General features: G+C 43.8%; 1 protein-coding gene across 4 annotated transcripts in view; it reads right to left on the bottom strand.

Moving 5' to 3' along the window:
* The window catches only part of supt20 (SPT20 homolog, SAGA complex component), a 29,075-nt gene extending 6,408 nt beyond the window's left edge, over nt 1-22,667 (bottom strand). For 2 of the 4 annotated variants that reach the window (XM_083765068.1, XM_083765066.1), the window contains exons 1-22: nt 22,529-22,667; nt 19,858-19,957; nt 19,630-19,665; nt 19,080-19,205; nt 18,566-18,692; nt 17,874-17,977; nt 17,186-17,302; nt 15,596-15,649; nt 13,246-13,385; nt 12,366-12,525; nt 11,594-11,650; nt 10,078-10,152; nt 9,720-9,889; nt 9,551-9,583; nt 7,271-7,385; nt 6,741-6,849; nt 5,157-5,309; nt 3,719-4,061; nt 3,318-3,412; nt 3,018-3,073; nt 2,480-2,578; nt 1,141-1,231 (exon numbers count right to left, since the gene is read on the bottom strand). In XM_083765068.1, the coding sequence (XP_083621194.1) occupies nt 1,141-1,231; nt 2,480-2,578; nt 3,018-3,073; nt 3,318-3,412; nt 3,719-4,061; nt 5,157-5,309; nt 6,741-6,849; nt 7,271-7,385; nt 9,551-9,583; nt 9,720-9,889; nt 10,078-10,152; nt 11,594-11,650; nt 12,366-12,525; nt 13,246-13,385; nt 15,596-15,649; nt 17,186-17,302; nt 17,874-17,977; nt 18,566-18,692; nt 19,080-19,205; nt 19,630-19,665; nt 19,858-19,860 (2,263 nt within the window). In that variant the 5' untranslated portion in view covers nt 19,861-19,957; nt 22,529-22,667. Of the gene's footprint in view, nt 1-1,140; nt 1,232-2,479; nt 2,579-3,017; nt 3,074-3,317; nt 3,413-3,718; nt 4,062-5,156; nt 5,310-6,740; nt 6,850-7,258; nt 7,386-9,550; nt 9,584-9,719; nt 9,890-10,077; nt 10,153-11,593; nt 11,651-12,365; nt 12,526-13,245; nt 13,386-15,595; nt 15,650-17,185; nt 17,303-17,873; nt 17,978-18,565; nt 18,693-19,079; nt 19,206-19,629; nt 19,666-19,857; nt 19,958-22,528 lie in introns of all 4 variants that reach the window. The other 2 variants (XM_083765067.1, XM_083765065.1) reach the window with 1 other exon arrangement.
* Nucleotides 22,668-22,938: the final 271 nt, after the last annotated feature.

The following is a 22,938-nucleotide window of genomic DNA, read 5'->3' on the forward strand; positions in this document are numbered from 1 at the left end:
GCCAAGGATATTATAGTTGTGGCATTTTCCTTTAGTTTTATACCTTTTTTGTTCTCAATTTCGGTTTAATTTTAGCTTGTTTTTAAACGGGCTTTGCCGAAAAACAGTGCTATACGAAACCACGACAGAATATCATGCCGGTAAAAATATATATAAAATATTGTATAAGTGTGTATTGTGTAAGTTAGAAAATTGACAGCTTTCATCATACCTGTAACGAAATCAAATGAAAAAGTAAGGATATTTCTCTGCGGATTTAGTTAGTTTTGTAATTATTGCATTACCGGTATGTTATACTTTAGCTATTGAAAAATAGCAGATCTGCTATTTTTGAAAAATCGTGAAAAATGTTGCGCAAATCTTTGAATATATATTCTTTCAGAGTGAACGTTTTCAACTCAAATCTTTGCTACTGGGGGGGGTCCCTGTAACAACATATTTTCAGATGGGGATCAGCGGCCAAATACATATATTTTTGGGGGTCCTTGACATGAAAATGTTTGAGAACGACTGATAACATAACATAGGATTTTTCAGAAAACCGTCAGCATTTAGAAGACATTTGTAGAGTCGTCCTCAGGTCCAAATGGGTTAATACAAGTTGAATTGACTATAATAACCTTGGTAGAGAGAGACGAGTGGACGACACGGCGAATACGAGGACAGAGGGTCAAAGGTCAGAGAAAGAGAGAGAGAGAGTCACGTGGACGTGATGGGGGAGGGAGGGTAGCAGGAAAAGGTTGAGTAAACGAGGGGATGGATAGAAGACACACAGCAGCAGAGGAGGTGAAGAGAGAGACGGGGGGGGTGGGGTGGAACAAACACAAAAAACAAAAACGAGAGAACGGAGAGGAACAGATGAAGAAGAGAGAGAGGTGGGGAACTCTTCTTCTCCTGACGGAGGTTATTAACGGTAGCAGTGAGATGGAACAATGGCTGATTTCAGTCAAAACTATATATATATATGTTTGTTATAGACAACATGATGCCAGCCTCCTGTACCAGTAACTAATAACACATGACGTTTATTAGTGCTAAGTTAGTTAGAAACACTAACATGTCAGGGATGTGTTAAAGCGTGTGTGTGTGTGTGTGTGTGTGTGTGTGTGTGTGTGTGTGTGTGAAGAGAGAGAGAGATACCTGCCGTCTGTGGAGACATGAAACCTCCCACTCCAAGGTTGATGACCGTCTGTTGTTGACTTCCGAGACCTTGGTCGGAGCCCGGGTCGCCCTGGAGCACAGGTTAAATAGGGAATGAATCAAAGCAGACATCATCACAGGCCTGTTTCTCAAAATAAAAAGACAATAATGATTTGTGGGCCCAGGCCGTAGCGTAACGGTCTGGGCACCGGACTGGTGATCCAGTCGCGGTGTGCCGCGGGTTCGACTCCCGGACCCGACACGGCCTTTACCGCATGTCATCCCCCCATCTCTCTCCCGTTTCCTGTCAGCCTACTTTCTATCCCTTAAAAAATCAATAAAGGCGTAAGCCACAAAAAAATTTCTTAAAAAAAATAATAATAATAATGATTTGTGGATATAGAGCTCCGAGGTGGATATAGTGCTGGATAGTCCGCCGCCAGGTTACTCAGTAGTGGGAATTAATACAAGCAGTGACGTAAATAGGTTTTCAATGTAATGTAGAGTCCCGGGATGCAGGGATGGTCTTTTAGAATCTAAAACTCATTTTTTTATATATTTTTCATCCCACGATTTTGTAACCCATTTTTCACCCCTGTGTCAATCATCTAATGTGATCCTGGGCTCTACACACCCTCCACCAACCTAGTCCCCATATATGGGGGACAAGGGGAGAGCAACGGACTTGAACTCATGCTTCCTTCATGCCTGAGTGTCCAAGTTGCTCCTTTACACCTGACAGGGGGGAGTTTCCCTGGTTGGACGTAGCGCGTGGAAGGAACACGTTATTCCAACCAGTTCCTTTCCCCTCCATCAGGTGCCCCGGCTGGCCAGGGGGAGGCAGTTTAGTGACCAGGATTACTGCATGTTTTTTGTGAGGGTACCTACCCTAGGGGACACGGGGAGAACATGCAAACTCCACACAGAAAGGCCCTTTCGCCAACCCCGCCTTCGGGTATGGGCACTGATGACGGAGGAGGAAACACGCCGCCAGCACCCACAGCGTCCCGAGCGGGAATCGAACCAGGGACATTTTATGAGTCCCACTTCAACGACGTTATGAGTAATATTTTTGGTTATAATGTGGTTATATCCATGTAGTAAACAGAAGAAGAAATGATGATTATAACTAAAGCTAGCACAATAAACACGAATAAAAACAGTACAGTAGTTCAGTAGTGCATCCCGTGGATGCAGAGTTCGTTGTTTTATTGCGTCCCTCAACTATAAACTGCGTTTTGCGATGCAAAATATACCCCGTTTAGATTGGTCACAAAATTCCGCACTTCGCGAGGAGAAATACACAGAAGATGGCGTGCAAAATGCAAATGTCTCTCACCGTCTCCCCCTGCTGTTGAGGGCTGTTTGTGGCCGACTGACTCTGTTGAGGGGAGAACTGAGAGAGCTGAGAGTTGAAGATCAGAGGACCAGTGGGGATCTGCACACGCACGCACACACACACACACACACACACACACACACACACACACACACACACACACACACACACACACACACACACACACACACACACACACACACACACACACACACACACACACACACACACACACACACACACACACACACACACACACACAGGGAAGGAGCAATGGTATAAAGGACAGGAGGAAGACAGGAGGGAGGATGGTGCACACACACACGTAAGCCACAAGGATGAGAGGAAGCAGGGGAAGAATTGAACCGTTTTAAACCTCTCATTTGCTAAGAATGCATCGTGATGTGACGCTGTTGTATCAAAAGTGAGACTAACAACAATAACACCACAGCTGCCTCTAATAAAATTATGGAAAAGAAGGGATTGACACGGGTGCGGGAGCAGGACAACCTACGCTACACCAAGTTGAGTGTCATACCTGTAGCAGGTTGAGTGGTCTCAGCCCAGCACCGCTGTTCAGGCCAAACGGACTCCCTGTGCCATTCAAAACAAAACAATTCATTATCCATACCAAATAATACTTACGAATTTACGAAATTGGAACACGATTCTTAACGTCCTTAAAAAGGGATAAATCGCTTTCAAATCAAATAAAACACAAAAAACTAAAAGGGTCATGGGAAAATCATGGCGCATTAGAAGGACATTCTAATATTTTATTTGCAAGTGAAATATCCCTGAAGTGGGATGCATGAAACAAGTATAGCACTTCTCTTACCAGTTTGTGCTGAGGACTGCATGGTGGGCATCAGACCCCCAGATGGAAGGATTCCCAGCATCGGGTTAGAGCCACTCATCAGTGTCTGAGAACTGCTATATAAAAATAACCCACCAACAAATAGAATGATTATTGTGGAAAAAGAATACCAGTGAAAGATTTAAGCAATATTACACGGGAGGGTGTGGGTTAACGTGATTGTTGCCACGACAGGGATGCGGTCAGGAACGAGACGAAGTCGAATTTCAAGCATCACTGAAGTGGCAATGATCACGTTTAACCACACCCTCGAGTCGAGTGTAATATTGCAATTCTACCACAGTTACCCTTAAATAAGTATCGTAGGATTCGTAAGGCAAAAGAGACAAAAAGGAAACAAAGACATGTCCTCTCTCTCTCACCAGACAGAGCCCACCACGTTGATGAAGTTGAGCCCGGCGGGGTTGGCCATGACCTGCGAGGAGGACGCGGTGGCGCCGGCGGCGGTCATGGAGGTGGCGCCCATGGGGATGGTCATGACGGGCAGCGGCTGGCTCAGGGCCAGCTGCTGCTGGGTGAAGGGGGAGGCGAGGAGGGGGGCGGTCTGCAGCAGCCCCCCCGTCGTCTGCGCCTGCAGCAGCAGACCCGACGACGGGTCGCTGCCGGGAGGCGTGGGCGTGCCCAAGGCGGCGTCGGCCGGGTGCGGGGTGGAGCAGGGAGTGTTGGTGGGGGGCGTCGGGGTGGATGGCTTCGGGGTCCCCGATCCTGGGCAGAGGCAGACAGAGAGAGGTGATAACGTCACGCCGGTGTGCTTCTTCAGAGCACTGGACCCCCACATTGAGTAGTGATTCCCAACCCGTTTCATTTCAAGGACCCCCTGTTTGACTTGCATTAGTCTACGGACCCCCCAATTAATGCACCACTCAGTTCACACGGGTGTGATTTTTTTTTAAACATTTTGGACAGTTTTCTATGCACTCTGAGGACTGTTTACAGGGTTTGCTTAAGTACATCTCTCTTGTTCTCCTAAGTCGCTTTCAGTCGGATATATCAACTTAAAATGTACCCATTTTAATTGATGTTCATGTGATGTAGTTCTCTTTTAATCATGCTATTTTATTTATTTAATTATTTATTCATTATTTTCATATTGTTGTTGTTATTCTGGACTCCGGCAATGCTGGAAAAGAGGGTCTCAGTTTTCCGGGAATTACATAAAAAGGTTGAAATGAAATGGAATGGAATGAAAAGAGAATAATAATAGCGGTATTATTTTAGGTTAGAAATGGCGAGTTCAGATATATGATGGCTCCCGGTTCCCGACCCTAGTAGAGCTACCATGTCGGTCGGTACTCACTCCGATTCAGCTCAGTACTCACTCCGATTCATCTCAGTACCCACTCCGACCCATCTCAGTACTCACTCCGACCATCTCAGTACTCACTCCGACCCATCTCTGTACTCACTCCGACCCATCTCAGTACTCACTCCGATTCATCTCAGTACCCACTCCTACCCATCTCAGTACTCACTCCGACCCATCTCAGTACTCACTCCGATTCATCTCAGTACCCACTCCGACCCATCTCAGTACTCACTCCGACCATCTCAGTTCTCACTCCTACCCATCTCAGTACTCACTCCGACCCATCTCAGTACTCACTCCGATTCATCTCAGTACTCACTCCGACCATCTCAGTACTCACTCCTACCCATCTCAGTACCCACTCCGACCCATCTCAGTACTCACTCCGACCCATCTCAGTACTCACTCCGACCCATCTCAGTACTCACTCCGACCCATCTCAGTACCCACTCCGACCCATCTCAGTACTCACTCCGACCCATCTCAGTACTCACTCTGCGTGGAGCCCATGGGCGACAGAGCCGCAGGGGACAGCAGGCCCACCTGACCCATCTCCAGGGAGTGCTTTCTGTTCAGTGACTGGCTTTTGGCTGGAGGTGGCGTAGGACACTTGAGAAGACCACTGGTCTGAGAGCTGTATGGGTTACCTGGAGACCACAGAAGAGGAGGAGGCGTCACGTTAAAACACTTCAATGTCACCATCATTATTATTGTTTTGCGGAAAACAATAGAGCGCCAAAGTCTGACGTCAATATCGGTAGAGGGCGCCAAGTCGACGGGTTCATGTAATTTTTATTCCCATAGGGGGATTTTAGATATCCTCATATAAGAACTGCGTTTGAAAAATAATCAATAAAATCATCTCGGCCGTTTCACTCATATGGATATGAAGAATCTGCTGACTACATTACTGCTGCAGAAATAGTTACTTTTTCGCTAGAATATGAGTGACTGACTGTCATGAACGATACAGAGACACCTCCGCAACAATGACGCTGAGACAGCTTGTTTATTTTTGGACCACAAATGCTTGTATGAGAGGATTTTAAGATGACCCCCATGTTATTCTCCATAGAGAAATGACTTCCGTGAACCAGGGGATGGATGAGCGAGTGACGTCAGGACTTTGGTGCTCTATTGGGATATAAAAGGTCTAGGTGTGAAACGATTCATTAAGTAGGGTAATTAAGGTAGAGACAGCATGGGGAGACATAGTTACTGCTTTTGATTGATGTATCACTAACAAGCTTATCAACAGTACAGGTAGTACAGTCAAAGCTTATGCTAAAAAATATATAAACATTTTCTTGCCATTTCTTTCCATTACCTTTTTTGTATTGAGTGGTGTGATAGTGACCTCTTCTGGTAGTAGTGGTCACGCACAATGTATGTTGTTTATTTGGCGAAAATATATTTAGTCTTTCTGGGAGAGTTAGACCCAAACGTGTTGGTGCAATATACAGATGCATTTAGGAGTTCAATGTTTTAGTTAATGGTGTGGTCATTTTCATCCTGTGTCTACTGTTGGAGTGCATATTTGTTAATTTTAGGTGTGCAGGTAGGCTCATTTACACATGCGTCAACTGGCCGCGGTTCAGTTCTGCATTCGACATCGTTGTCGACGGGTGAAGTTGAGCTGGTGAGTGGGCGAAATGTGGTTATAAATGTTTATTTACTGGGCATATAACTACCATAAATGCTTATACATACAAGCACTGATATGTCCATGTTATTGATGGTGTGTTTTTGTATATTCTTGTGTCCGTACAGTCGATTACCTGGCTGAAAGAACACGGTTACTGTACAAAGTGCTAGTTTGAGTTGCCATCATAGTCGAGTTGTGTGAATGTGTGTGTGTGAAATAAAACAGTATTGTGTGTTCCATATGCTTGAGTAAGACACTGTTTTCATCCGTTAATATACAATATTATACAATAGACATATACTGCAAAACATATCAGCATAAAGCTCCTCAGTAGAATTCTACTATCAAGATGTTCAAGGACTTAAACCAAGTTCACGTGTATATTCTTTCAGGACAGGAATTATTTTAGGTTAGTTTGCAAAGGGTCTGGTACCTGAGGAGCTGGTTCCTGATCCGGAAGACAGCTTGATGGGAGGAGGTCGATGCTTCACCCCCTTACCCAACACAGACGTACTCTGGACCAGCGAAGAGAAGCCGTCGCCCTGCCCACACCACATTAACATTCATTGGGTTCAATTGGAAATAAGAGCACCGCAGAGGAATTATACATTATACTATACCGTTATTGGTAGTCGTTTATATCTAACCTTTATATTCAACAGTCACTTATGGTACTTATAATAAATCATGATATTATATTGTAGCTTGTAAAGAGCCAATATGTCTCCACCACTAGGCCTGAAGCATAACCATCAGCATCTACGATAATGTCTCCCGACTCCTATCGCCTCATCAATTACATTTGATGCGTTGAAATGCGATATATTGAGGGAGCACCAGTTTGTCAGACATATTTGGTTTGATAATGCAAAAAATACTGCTCGTAAATAATCTAAGGAGGATAAGAGCCATATATAAACTGCAGCGCAAAACCAAAGAGAGTGACGTTACCGTGAGTATTACCTCGGTCTCCTTGCTTGGCGAGGGAGGAGCTTGTACCACGCTGCCCGAGTTGTGAGACATCTTTACCTGGCATTTGACATCTCTCTCGTACACGCCCTTGTACTGGGTCAGAAAGCTGCCGGACGAGATAAAACAAATCTGCATATTAGCACACCTTTCATACAGAGAAAGTAGCTGGTAAAGGTACCGCATTAACCCACTTTGGCCGGGAACCCATTTTGGTGTTAGCATCATGTCGTGCTTTAGCTATTGAAAAATAGCAGATCTACAAGCTCATAGCGCACCACCGAGTGGCACGCTACGAGCTTGTAGGTCTGCTATTTTTGAAAAATTGAAGAGCGACTGACATAGAAGACATTTTTAGAATCTGATCTCAGGTCAGAATGAAAACTGTCAGGATGTAGAAGACATTTTTAGAATCTGATCTCAGGTCAGAATGGGTCAAGGGCCTTGCAAACGGGGAGCGATAAAAAGCGCATATAGTTGAATTTCAATGAGACCTGGCGTTTTTGCTCGGAGAAGTCGCGGTGTGCGACAACGCAAGTGTATTTACGTGAGCGCGGCCGTGTGAATTTGTAGCGCGTGTGCTCGTTGCGTGCACACGCCCGGCCAGCGACTCACCAGACCTGGATTCTGTTTATTCTGGGTTTTTTACGCGTTGCGTTGTTAACTTGCACCCCTTCTTCAACAGACCTGGAGGAGACCGGTGTTGATCCAGGCAACAACGCCTGCGTTCCTCGCTTCACGTTTGCAAGGCCCTTTAAATGTCAATATGGCCGAATCTAATGCAACTGAATGCCATTCATATGTTCAAACATATTCTTGGAAAATGTCCTCCGGCTCACTTTATCTTCTCTCTTCAAGTTGCATCATTTACATTTTGTTTTATGCCCAAAGTTGGAAGAAAACGTTTCACCTGTTGCATGGAACACACTTCAAAACATTGTAAACGATTTAAAGAACTACTCTGAAATCTATAGAATCCATGCTTTTTGTGTGCAAATATTCATCTTTCATCACATTTTTAAGATTACGTTTTTTAATGCTGATTATTATTGAATCCTTGTGTTGCCGTTATTCTAGGTCACTTGTAAGAGACAAACCTGGATGAAAAATAAATAAATAAACAAAATGTAATTGATTTCCCAGGACAGAAAGATAGTAAATAGATGGTAGTGCTGCCAACGAATATTCTATATCCGAATATATTTTCGAATCAAAAAAATTAATGAATAACCGAATATATAAAATTAAGGTTCGAATTAAAAATAATAAAAAATATTTAGTTTAGTTTTCGCGAGACGGTGCCATGGGTAAGCGACGCGTTGTGACTTGTGAGCTTGTAGATTAGTTATATTTGCCACGCGACACGCCGACACCGGCATACATTGAAGAATAAATCAGCTCTGCCTCGTACTCTTCCTAAACGCAGACTATGCAGCGCAGCCTGCGTAGTGAGCACAGGGCGGGCGGGCGGGGCCGTGGGAGCCTTTTACGTTCTTTGCGCAGTGGGTGTACGCTGCTCAGAAGGGTGAAATCTTCTGTCAACAGCGTATCTAGTGATCAGCTGAGACAGGCTTCGCTTCAGTGTTGTTTCGGACAGACGGGAGAGTATATTTTTAGACAACACACAAATCTATCACTCATCAATCTTCAATCATGAAGCGACTTTATCCTTCAGGAAATTATAAAAAGATAAATAAAATGAAAGGTTGAAATGTGGTGCCGGGTCCGGCAGAAGCAGCAATGCAGTGTTCTGTTCTGTGAATTAATACTGCCTCCGTGCCTCGTTTTGATAAGGCTGTGTGTTAGGATTGCTCATTTAAGAAAAATGTCGGTGAAGTTTTACTGGAGAAGGGAGAATGCATGCGTTGTGTTCCAACTCGGTTAACTTTTCAGCAGCACCAATGCGCGGAGACGAGAGAGAGAGAGTTGCGCCAGCAATGCGATCTTAAATGTTATGTCTCAGGTTGTATTGGTGTAAATATAATTATAAAAAAATCTGAATGGCTCGAATTGAAATCCGAAATCCGAATGGCTCGAATTGCTCGAATCCATGTGGGTTTTTAAAACTAATATCCGAATTCAATTTTTGGACAATTACGGCAGCACTAATAGATGGTAGAATAAAGGGATGCCAGACACAGAACTGCAACTGGTGCTAAACTTGAGACATTGTGATTTATCTGGCAATTTAGTTAACCAATTTAGTAATTTAGTCATGACTGATGGGGCCCAACACCAAATGCCACGAAAAAAAAACAACATGCAGTGACTCACCGGTCAGCGTCTATTTTTGAGCCTATGAGGAATCTGTGGACACGACAAGAAACACAACAGATTTAATTGTCTGTATAGCTCAATATGAGAGTGAATGATTTGAATCACACACACACACACACACACACACACACACACACACACACACACACAGAGAGAGAGTACTTACGGTGGGTGTATAAGCTTCAGATCCGTGCCGTCGTCCTCAGCTTTGGGTTCTTTGGCACAGTAGATCTTGCCGTAGACCAGCGGATCGCCCATGGACTGGAAGATGGACACCTTGGTCTTCTGGGGCTGACCGCCCACCTCGCACTCAAACGTGTAGTCATCAACCACCTCCTGTTATCAAGACACAGCAACAACAACAACACAGTGACACGATGGACCTTTTAAATAAAAAAACCCCAACAATGTTGATATTTATCTCTCACGATAATTCATTTACGGGGAGGAGGATAAACAGCTTGAATCAATTAACGGCTCACACTACCACGATTGCTATTCAATTGTATTTAAAGACAACTTACCTCCGCAGGCCAGATGACAGTAGGCTGATTAGCATCCAGCTGCACTGATCTTTCAACCACAGCATACTTCTCCACCTGCACAGAACATACACAGAGAAATTATCCACACTGCACGCTGTGCTCGATGATTAGGTGCGGTGCGAATGACGTGTACACATGTCTTTAGAATCAAAACCGCGGGGTGCCTTGGACGTGTATAGATGTCTTTAGGTCCTTTGTATTGATATCAAACCATTTAAAAAGAAATCTAATGTATTTATTTATTTGTTTTTTGGCCTTTCCTTCTTCAGCGATCTCCTTGTGTTTGGCGCGTGCACACTTCCGTTCACTTCCTTGTTTACGGTGCCGACAAACGTGGCTCATAACTCTAAATCGACGGCGATCTCCATGGTTTTCATCGAAAGGGCAATGTTCCGTCTTCATTTCTGACTTCAGCATGCATCTCGTTTGGAATATTAACGCTTCTTTTTTTTAAATATATTTTTTATCCCACGATTTTGTAACCCATTTTCACCCCTGTGTCAATCATCTAATGTGATCCTGGGCTCTACACACCCTCCGCCAACCTGGGGAGAGCAACGGACTTAACTCATGCTTCCTTCATGCGTGAGTGTCCAAGTTGCTCCTTTACACCTGACAGGGGGGAGTTTCCCTGGATGGAACACGTTATTCCAACCAGTTCTTTTCCCCTCCATCAGGCGCCCCGGCTGGCCAGGGGGAGGCAGTTTAGAGACCAGGATTACTGCATGTTTTTGTGAGGGTACCTACCCTAGGGGACACGGGGAGAACATGCAAACTCCACACAGAAAGGCCCTTTCGCCAACCCCGCCTTCGGGTATGGGCACTGATGACGCAGAGGAGGGAACACGCCGCCAGCACCCACAGTTCCCCGAGCGGGAATCGAACCCAGGACCTTCTAGCTGTGAGGCGACAGCACTACCAACTGTACCACCGTGCCCCTATGGGCTTCTAGAGACATAAGATGAGGTAGCGAGAGGTAAGGTTTGGGGGGTAATGGAAGGCAGGGCTTTTCAGAGTAAAATCTGGCTCATATTCTGGCCCTCTTAGCGCCAATGTTTTGAAGAATTCCCCGGGCAAAAACACCTACTGAGAGGTAAGTAGGTAAACAGGTGGTACGGAGCACTGTTCAGTGATTTCCAATGAGTGCTTCCAAACTCCAACAGATTTTACACTTAAAAATAGCCGATCTACGAGCTCATTTTCAACATGATGCAACCAAGTAAATGTAAATGACTTGTGTCTTTTACTTATACTGGATCTCTTGTCCACTGTTTTTCATCTGTTGACAAAATTGACATTTTTCGTCGTGGTTTTAGTCGACGAAAACAACACTGCTCAATGCGTTGCCACTAGGTGAGCAGGGGGCGTGTCCCGGTGGGAAACGTGACATACGTGCATACTCTCTATTGGAGCACATGATCACGTGACTGTTTTCCAAAGCATGAGTATTTTACATTTTACAGAGTGTGTTGGCAGAGGGCGTTACGCCACTTACATCAATTTCCTTCGGTACGCTGAGTTGGCAGTTGCTTTGTTTCCACGTGTCTACACCCTGAGAGAGAGAGAGAGAGAGAGAGAGAGAGAGATATTCAAAGACAGTGAGACAAAGCATAGCATCTAAATATGGTGTGGGTGTGTGTGTGTGTGTGTGTGTGTGTGTGTGCGCGTGCGTGCAAAAATAGCTAGGCGGGTCAATAACACCGTCTGCATAGTGACACAGATGAAGGAAGCAAGGCTTTGTGTGAAGTTCTCCAACAGAACACTGACCGTAGACACATTGGGAAAGGAACAACCTGCACAAACTGCTGTTGCTCACCAACAGTTCACTGATCAGATTAGCCCATTTTGGGGCGGGAACCCCTTTTGGTGTTAGCATTATGTTATGCTTTTAGCTATTGAAAAATAGCAGATCTACAAGCTCGAGCTTGTAGGTCTGCTATTTTGGAAAAATCGAAGAACGACTGACATAGAAACATAGCTTTTTCAGAAAACTGTCAGGATGTAGAAGACATTTTTTTAATCTGATCTCAGGTCAAAATGGGTAAGTAAAGAGGATTAATATGAACGCTATATGATGATGTAACCATGATACAATATCGAACAAAGATGTGCAAAAAACAAAGCCTGCATCGCTACACATTTTTGCACTTGTGGGTCACACTGAAAAGTAACCATTTTGGAGTAGACTACTGGATACACCTACACGTATACAACATTGAAATTTTGAAACATGGAAATAGAAATTGCACATATTCTGCTGAACTGACATTCCCAGACTTGGAGATCTTCAGGTCGATGACGAGGGGAGCAGGCTTCCTTTCCTTCCTCCTCTGCAGGTAGTCATAAAGGCGGAGCTGTGGAGGCGTTGGCAGGTGAGACAGCTCCTGTTGTCTGTTCAGAGACGCCCGGGAGTGCCTCTTAAAACACCTGCAACACACACACACACACACACACACACACACACACACACACACACACACAAAGCACACACACACACACACATACAGTAGTTCAGCTCAAGTGTGCATGTCTTTTGAAATAGACACGTGACGGCAAGGACAAGCTCTTTGCGCACGTGTGCGTGCGTGTGTGTGAGAGAGTGAGAGTGAGACTTCCAACTTAAGGCTTTCCATTCCTGAAAGGTTACAATGCAATAATGGAAGGCATCTTTCTCGCGGTAATACTAATCTAAATATATATATTTTTTAATCTTGCTAAAAATCTGCCTAACGATGATGTCACTGGAAGACGGGTTTCTGAACTGCCCACAGCTGTCCTATGAGACACAGACCGATTCGATTTCCCCCCCCCCATTTTATTATGAACATTAGTGAGGACCAATTATATGAATATAGGTTGAAAAGTGGTGAAGTCGTCCTCTAATTGATTAAAGATGACTCCTTTATTATTTCCTTAAATGTGAGACAACTTAAGAGTGTTCGTATTGTTTATGACTATGAGTAATAAAACGTCTTGAATTGATACAGATACTGTAATACACTACCATTCTATTTTTAACCACCATTGCTTAGCTCAGCCGTATGACTGAAGCAGCGAATGCATCAATCTGATCCATACCCATACCCACCACTTCCAGGCTAAATATAGACCGAAGACCGTTTTCTGAACTGTCTGGATGAATAATACCGTTTCATGGAGCGAGTGTTCATCTTCTGCTTGTTGTAGAGCAGCCGGTTGGCTGTGCACGTGACCGAGATGGAAGGGTCCAGACACAGAGGCTCCGCCGTGGCCAGGATCAACTGACTCTCCAGCTGCAGCTTATCATCCTAACGACAAGGACACAAGCAGTTTGATGTCGTCGACTAAAGCTATGACGAAACATGTCCGACTACCTTTTTTTCACAGACGAAAAGAAACTAAACAAAAACTAAGCTATGATGACTAAAACTATGACTAAATAGATTGACAATTTGACAAATAGAAACTAGACTAAAATGTTAGGTAGGGACTAGTGGAGAAGACATCCAGTAGAGCTCAAATTGGCTCAATTGGCTCTCCGACTGCAGCTTATAATCCCATGTGTGAAACAAAGACAACCCTTCTTATGAAACAAAGACAAACCTTCATATGAAAGAAAGACAAAACGTATTCCGCAAAAGATAGTAATAGAATATCATCTCTGTCGTGCTCTTATCCATGTATTCTAACTTTTTGTGCTTTTTCGTAAATTAATGCCCTAAATGGTAAATGGTGCATTTATATAGCGCCTTTATCCAAGGCGCTTTACATAGATTGTCACACACCGATGCCTGAAACCATGCAAGGCACCAACCTGCACATCAGGAGCAATTAGGGGTTCAGTGTCTTGCTCAAGGACACTTCGACACAAACTCTGGGGGAGCCCGGGTTCAAACTGGGAACCTTGCGGTTTACATCCGGTCACTCTACCCCTGAGCCACCGCCGCCCTACTACTTGATCATACTACAGCAGGGTTCCCCTTTTATTTATACATAAAAGTTACAATAAATTGAGGTCCCACATATAAATGGCATTAAATGGGGGTCAGTAGCCTATGCATGTTAAACTGGGCATCCTTCAAATTAAAAGATGAGAATACCTGCCATATCTTTTCAAATGGGGTGTTGCCCTGAAAATTAATTAATTTTACACTCAAGAGTGAAAGATCTATAAGGGTCCCTTTGGTTACCAACTCTCTGTCATTTAGCTGGAGACCACCAGGAACCCCCTCAAGGACTGGTGGTCCCCGGACCACTGGTTGGGAACAAATCATCTACATCTATTCTAAGTTTAATTAATTAATGAAAAAATAAAACCCCCAATTTTTCACGCGTGCAGACTCGCCCCCCAGCCTAGTACCCTAGTCAAAATATGGCCCTCGAGGAAAGTTAATTGGGGAACCCTGTACTACAGCATCATACAAAAGTAGCAAATCTAAAAGATATGAAACGTGGGCAGGACGAAGCGATGCGTTTTGAGCTTGTAGATCAGCTACTTTTGCTGTTTTTTTAACGTGAATCCTGAAAAGTAACAGGGTGAAAGTGATTATCCGCTATAACGGATTTATCTATTTTTTATGTCTATTTTGAAGTTATAGAGAACAACATTTCAAGCAATACTGAAATGTAAAACAGGGTAAACAATAAACATGCCTGCCTAGAATAAAATAAACTTGCACAGAGAGTGCAGGAATAAGTCCGATATCTTTTAGTTCACAGAGTTCACTACATTAATTATGGATATCGGAATCTTTGAGGGAGAGAGAGATATCTTGTTTTCCAAAATATCATAATCACTATCAGCCTTGGAAAGAAATCCATATCAGATGATATGACCTCTAGGTCGGAAATTAAACTGACTTCTGGCCTGCTTCAAGCATTGTTGTACACAACTGGACGGCATATGATCTACTTCTGTGTATAGACTTAAAAAATCAGACCAGTCTGAAGCGAGTGGTGCAACAGCACCCCCTATTGGTACTCTAAACATCGGGACACAGGGACAGAGTCACATTAGTCACATAGGTTGGGACATATGGACAAAGCTGTTCCTTGGAGTGGTTGTCAAAACTCAGACCAGGTGCAACAGCACCCCCTATTGGTACTCTAAACATTGGGACATAGGTTAGGGCATAGGGACATTGCTGTTCAAGTTGATATCAAATCTACATCCTAATCCTTCTTGTTGTTCAAAATTGATCCCACGATTTTTTGTAACTCATTTTCTTCACCCAATGTCTGTGTAGTGTACGTCCAAATCCTGAACACCGGCTCAGCTAAAGACAAGCCTCGCACACAGCTCCTTTAAATCTATGCGTGTCCCTATGTCTGTCTGTCTGTTTGGAGTACGACCTATTGACCCCAAGCAGTCAGCTAATTGGGAGTCGCATTCCGGTGACAGCCGGAGAGACACACAAACACGCGACGCACGCACGGTCACACACACATACACACACACACACACATATACACAGTTCACAGGGGTGTGATTCTTGTTTATAGTGTGCAGGCTGTTTACCTGTGTCCATTTGTGGTGGTCACTGGTCATCGAATGGACATCACAGATCAACGTCTGGAAGGGATTAAAGACGTCAGTAAACATAAACATGGCTTGTTTAGGTACCGCAGCGGCAGACGTGCTGGCAGTATGGAGACAAACAGAATTTGAGGTCACACACGCACTTCTGTTGCGTTTTGTCTGCCTGAGCTAACAGATGGTTGAGTGATTTTCCACCAGGCACACACAGCTAAATAGCTTCATAACGAATGGCCTGATTTGTGTGACACGTCTACCTTTATATGTCTATGCCGCCCGCATACTGGGTCGTAGGATGGTATGCGTTTATCATGGGTGATCTTTAGTGGATTTAGGGATCAGATTGGGGTAAAGGACGATGTTAGAAGCTTAACTCTTTCTCTACCGCTAGCTGTTAGCATAAACGCCAGTTCCCAGTGCCAGCAGACGTGCCCCCCCACACACTCTCGCTACACACACACACTCTAGTATCATTGGAACACTCTTTACCCTTCGTCAGAATCTTTTACATGGCGGCAGCATTACAAAGGCACAAATTAAATCCGAAATGTGGATGGCAGAAAATCCATCAAGGACAGCGATCCTAGAATTCCGATTTATGGAGGCTTGAAAATCCTCCTTTCAACTGCTCTGCACTGTGAATATATTTTCAATCCCATAGTTGGAACGGTGGGCGTTGCTATAGGAACCGGACCAATGTTAAAAGCTTCCGTAGGACTAAACCATTATATAGACGGAGTATACGTTGGCGTACGTATACATACGGACCTGGGATATGACGCCACCTAGCGTCGACGTACGTGTATATATATATATATATATATATATATATATATACGGACTTGGGGGGAAAAAATAGTTAATAAAACATAAATCCGACCTCCCGGTTACCCTATTAGCGTTTATATTGGTAGATTACCGTCCCGAGTCTGATTCTGAAATGGAAAATGTGTATTCCCGGTTCACGGAGCGGGTTCACGGGGTCTTATCGCTCAGCCCGTTGGCACTGCCGTAGATCACCGCCTATAGAGGGTATGCACGTGACATCATCGTACCTGGAAGTTATGCGGGAACGCCCACTGAGTGGCAAAAAAACTACTTTCTGGCCTTGACAGCCCATTCATCCAAAAGTCCTGTCTGATTGCATGAAACAATGTTAAACTCACCAACATTGCAGCTGTACGAAAAGCTTGAATTATCCTCTATCTGCAAAGTTTTTTATTTCATAAAAATCCACCATAGAAACGTTATGAGCAATGTTCTGTCAAGAAATGCCCTGCATTTGATTATTTTTCTAAGTGTCAGAGTTTGGAAGTGCTTGTTTTCAATAACACAACATTTTGCTGCCTCCTGCATTATGTGACATTTAGAAACAGGTGGTACACAGGACCGTTGAGTGATTTCCAACGAGCACTTTAAAACTCCAACACTCCATGCTGCTCAATGTTTTCCCAATCAGTCTTGATGAGGGGGGCGTGTCCTGATGGGAAAACCATGCATGTGCATACTCTCTATAGTGACGGGATGTAATCCGTTAAAATGCTAAAACACCCCTAATAATGAGGGGATTACCTGCATAGTGGGTCGTAGAAGGATGTGTCTGCTCTGGTATGTGGGCATCTTAGTGTTACCAGACTGCCTGTAGTCTCTCACCTCCACGATGACACAACCACAGTGGAAGATGTTCACCTGAGGACACGAGGAACCAGGAGGGAGGGAGTGAGTGAGTGAGTGATTGAGTTTCCATTTGACATCCTTCCTCACTCACTCACGCACCTAAACCCATTCTGACCTGAGATCAGATTCTAAAAATGTCTTCTACATCCTGACAGTTTTCTGAAAAAGCTATGTTTCTATGTCAGTCGTTCTTTGATTTTTCAAAAATAGCAGACCTACAAGCTCGTGGCGCACCACTCGGTGGCGCGCTATGAGCTTGTAGATCTGCTATTTTTCAATAGCTAAAGCATAACATAATGCTAACACCAAAACGGGTTCATGTATAACTATCTCTGACGGAAAATGCACAAATCTTTTTATAGTTTCACAAGATAGTATTACCCAAAGTGTTAATGCAACACCCAGCTCTGTTTTACACCTTTAGTTAATTCCTATTTATATCCAATATTTATTTGTGAATACATTGTCTTTTTTTTAATTATCTTGTTCCACTTCTGCTTTGGCAATGTAAACGTACGTTTTCTCATGCCAATAAAGTGAGTGAGTGAGTGAGTGAGTGAATGAGAGAGAGAGCCACTCTAACCTGTGATTTCTCCAGCAGGTCCACCAGTATAGGGGGCAGTTCCTCAGCATCCAGGTACTCCAGCAGTTCTCCTTCCTCGTACGGCAGACGGATGGTCTCAGAGTCTGTATACGTTCACACAAACACAAAACGGTTCAGGGAACATTTGAAGATAACGTCTGCATTTCAAAAGAAACAATAAACACCATAGCACGGGCTGCCCTGACTTAAAACAATGTGTGGCTCCTTTCAAAACTGGTCAGAAAACTACAAGCGGAGATAGATATTAAATCCCATTGAAATGAGGGCACACCGTTTTTCCCTTTTCTCCTCTGTAAATATAGATATTTGTCGATGACATGTATTAATGGCAATGCTTTAATATACTATGCTCTGTTGATGAATTGAATAGAGGGTATGAGCGTGACATTGTCATCAAACCCGGACGTTATGCGGGAACACCTACTGACCTACTTCCAAACAGAAAAGTCCTATTTGATAGCATTAAACGACGTTAAACAATGTTAAAACTCACTTTGCCACTCAATTTGCCATTCACTTTATGCATGTGCATACTGCATACCCTCTATACATACTACCACAATGGAAACAAGTCCCCCACACTATAATTTTGTGCATCATTTTAGCCCAAGTGTTGTGTGTGTGTGTGCACACGACTTGGCGTGCATAGGTGAATGATTGACGTCTCTCACCTGATCCATTCTTGCCTCTGAGCATCAGAGAGTAACCTTCGTTCCCCGGGTACAGGTTGACCACCAGACAGGACACTGACTCCTGGGAGACCAGCTTCTCCAGTAGGTTCACATTTCTCCTCAGGTTCTTCAAGGGAACAACACAACAGGTGAGCAAGCGGTGGTGGGAAAGTACTGAAATGTTTAACTTAAGTAAAAGTATCAATACCGCAATATAGAAATACTAAAGTTACAAGTAAGGAAAAAAAAGGATGGAATTCAAAATGTACTTGAGTAAAAGCACAAAAGCATTGGCATCAAAATATACTTAAAGTATGCAGTGCAATGCAACTCCCTGAGTTGCATTGGTGTGGTTGACCTTAAAAACCGTCTCATCCCGACCCTTTGGTGTGGTTTGGGCTTTAGAGCGGTCTGTAACAATTCATCCTTTATTCATGTATCTGTCGGTATATTTAGAGATGTACAATTTAGGGATTTAGCAGACAGAGATATAAACATGATTGTGTACACACACCTTCAGTTCTGGCTCTTTCTCACATTCTTCTATATAAAGCTCATAGAGCTTCTGGTATAAACTCTTCTTCCCACCAGAAGAGGCTCTCCTTTTGGCCGGTCGCTGTCGAGCACTTTCTACAATGTACTGTTGGAACAGAGAGCGTCACGTCACATTTAATACAGACTGCAATGAGCATAGTCTACAATGTACTGTTGTGGAACAGATTTAATAGAGATTGCAATGACAGCTAGAGACCGACCGATGCCAGATATTTGGGTCTGGTTGGTGCCGATCCCACCATTCCTACTTTCTGAATTATGTATGTATGTATGCTACTGTAATTTGTTTTGTATTGTAATGTGTTATTAACTGTTGCTTGTGTGATGGACAAAATGCTAATACAGCTCTTGTGTTTTTTTTATTGTGTTTTTCTACCAGAAAGTGGGGAAACAATCGGAACTTGATTGTCATCAACAACAACAAAAGACCACCTGGCCCTATTCAAAACTGAGAAGCGTGCTGAAATGCATGCAAAACCCACACAGAAAGTGTTACGTGAAGGCCTTACCTCGGCACGATCCAATGCATATTCTAAAACTTGTTGCTGAAAAAGGGGAAGGAGAAAAAACAGCATTAATTTACAACTAGATCTTTTCACACTTTTGTTGTGTGTGACACCGTTTTGTTTGACACTGTAGTATTATGATCAAGTAGGGCATTAATTACGGGGGTTGGGGAAAAAAACACAAATATGGAGATAAGAGGTTTCTGCCTGACGAAAACAAAAAGTGTTTACCATTGTGGTCCACCACCAGATGCAAGGTGAGTGACAGTAGACGATCCTGTCTGTTCCGCCAGCCTCACACCGTCACCTTCCCAAAGCCACCATTCACTCCCTGTGTACGGCAAGTACGGTAAAGAAAATATTAAACACAATTTGCACTCAACGGCACATGTTATAGGGATAGTAGTAGTAGTAGTAATGATAGTCAACTGAAAGTGAGTAGTGGGCGAGTAGTGGCCAAAGAGATTACTTTTCCGGTGCCTTCTTCTCACCTGGGCTGAGGTGAAAGGTTTGGGAAATTGGGGGATGGGGGTTGGTTCACTGGGGGAGGTGTTAGGCTGGGGGGTGGGGTGGTAGTTGGGGGTTCACTGTCAGGGTTGCCATGTTGGCTTGTTTCCCGCCAAAGTTGGCTTGTTTTTTTCCACTTGGCAACCCTGTTCCTATTGCAAATGAACACAGTGAATCACTGTGTTAATTTGCAGTAGGAGAACAGGGTTGCCAAGTCTGCAAATTTGCCGCCAATTTGGGGCCTCTACTTCTGGTGTCTCTAGTCTCTACTTATTAAGCCCTGGCTAAAGTATGTGTGTAGTATAATAGTATAATAAATGACAAAAACATTAATTATTATAAACATACATAGTATTTACAATGATGAACGCATACAATCTTTTTTTTTAGGTGCGCCAGCCCCTCCTAGACACAGGTTTAATGTTTGTCTTTAGTTTGTAAACTAAACACCATTGACAATGAAGGGAAAACATACATCATAACGTGCCTCATTACGTCATATTGTCTCTTTATTGTTAATGGCATTTAATGTTTGTGATGGCACCGTTTGTTTCACATCACCATTACATCACCAAATCAACATGAGTTATATTATATTTTTCCATTATAAACAAAGCCATGATGAACTAACTAGAAAACACATCTGACCTAAATCAAAACGTGACCCCCCTCCCTCCCCTATCCATGACCATGACCTAGCCCCTCTCGGAACCCTACATAAAGCTTTTCTGAAATCTGGATGTCGCTTTATTGTAGGGTCCCTGTTCATAACTATATTTTCGTATGGGAATTTTGGAACGCGGACATAAATATGCTCCGTAACATCGTATCTGCGGTGTTTGACTGCCTTTTTTTCTTTGAGTTATTCTGAATTTGTGAACTATAAGTACCTATACAAACCGCTGCGAATATCTCCTGTGGCGCGGAAGCCGTTAAGTATTTTTAATCTTTGTTTGACCGATTTGGTCGCTTTATTTCTTCTTGTTTGTTTACCGTTTATTGTACCGCCTCCCGGTGTGCGGTTGGCTTGTGCCGGCTACGTCCCTGCCTCTGATCTGCTCTGTCATAGCTATAGCGCCACTAGCTAGCCAGATCACTAGCTAGCGACCAAATCGGTCAAACAAAGTACTTAACGGCTTCCGCGCCACAGGAGATATTCGCAGCGGCATGTATGGGTACTTATACTTCACACATTCAGAATCCCTCACACGAAAAAAAGTCGTCAAAGAGCGCAGACAGGCGTTATCCACGTTGTTTATGTTTTATGTATGTCCGCGTACCAGGTGGCAGGATACTGCTGGAACAGGACCCCATGGTCTGGGTCTAAAAAATGTCAGAAACTTCAGTACCATTGGGTTCTGCTTGGAGGGCTAACCATGACCCTGAATTGTTGTGTCTTCCAAATAGACAACCTCCATAAGACCCTGTATCACAGGCAAGATGGCATGCCATACACACACACAGACCTAACTAAGCTTAAGTTAACCACTTTTTGTGTGTGGATGGCGTTAAAAGTGTGATATAACAACAACAAAAGCCAGACACATCAAATGAGGCTAAAACAGCAACAAGCAGCTCGTTCAGTTCATGGAGGAGGAGGTGGCCTAGAATTAAACACGCCAAGGAGGATGCCTCCGTGATGTCACTAACACCCGGAAGTGTGTGTAGACTAGTGTCACAACAACAAGGGAGGCTAGGAGCAGACATTTGAAGGGAGAGAGATACAAACGTAGCTTTAAATTTACAACAAGAAGCGTCGACGCAGAAAGGTCATTTTTAACAAGCAAACAAGTACTTAGCCTCGACAATGACACTGTTTAGATGTCCCAACCAAGGTCCCTTATACAGACACTTCCACATGTCCCTAACATCTGTTATGTTACATCCTACAATGTATTCCTACAAAGGAATCAAAACCAAACCACTTGTTTACTCGCACACAAAGACGTACAAAAAAATAAAGAACCATTTCGACAACATTAAACGTTATAAGCAGCTTCTGACAGGCGTTTTTTATTGATTGACAGTTTGCAGAATTACAGTACATTTCAAGCACAACTCAATACAGTCAACTGTGAGTGGACGACCCAATAAAGCACTACACTTGTTTACAAGAGGGTCCACCTTGTTCAATTCATCATTCATAACATTTAGAGACGTACACCACACCGTAGTCGTGACGACACAACCCTATCCTTGGCATCACCATCGCGGCTAACGTTAGCATGCTAGCCTGTTCCTGTTAGTGGAGCAGCAGAGAGCATATCATAGCCTGCAAGTTGTGCTGCGTTAGCTCCGTGTGGCTAAAAAGAAACGCTACAAAACAATCCCGTTCCCGAGGCCGCCGCTTCCTGGGAACGACGCTGCCGTCGGGCGGCCCCGCGCACCACCTTACCTCTTCGGGTTGCATAGCAGGTGAGCGCAGCTCCGGCTGCCGGGAAGCCTCCGAATGAGACAGAGATACTTCAGTGTGTTTCATTCAGATAAAACTACGAGGGCAGCAGCCATCTTCTTTCCAGTGTGACAACAACAGCTACACTTCCGGTTTGGTGACACGGGAGGGGAGGAGGGAGGGAGGCGTCGCGAGCGAGCGAGTGGGCGGAGTCTGTCTAGAAGAAGCACCGTTACTTTACGTCTAATAGTCAGAGGATATTTAATACAAAATCTGGGAATACATTTCTTACCAAGAATTTTCTTCACCAATGTGTTTGTAAAGGTGTCTACTAACATATCCCACATTGGTTTCTATTCAACCATTTTTGACAGCTGCTGAAAGCTGGGGTGCCATTAACAACTAATATGGCA

Source organism: Protomyctophum parallelum (genome assembly GCF_964188405.1).
Source record: "Protomyctophum parallelum genome assembly, chromosome: 1".
Classification (NCBI taxonomy): Eukaryota; Metazoa; Chordata; class Actinopteri; order Myctophiformes; family Myctophidae; genus Protomyctophum; species Protomyctophum parallelum.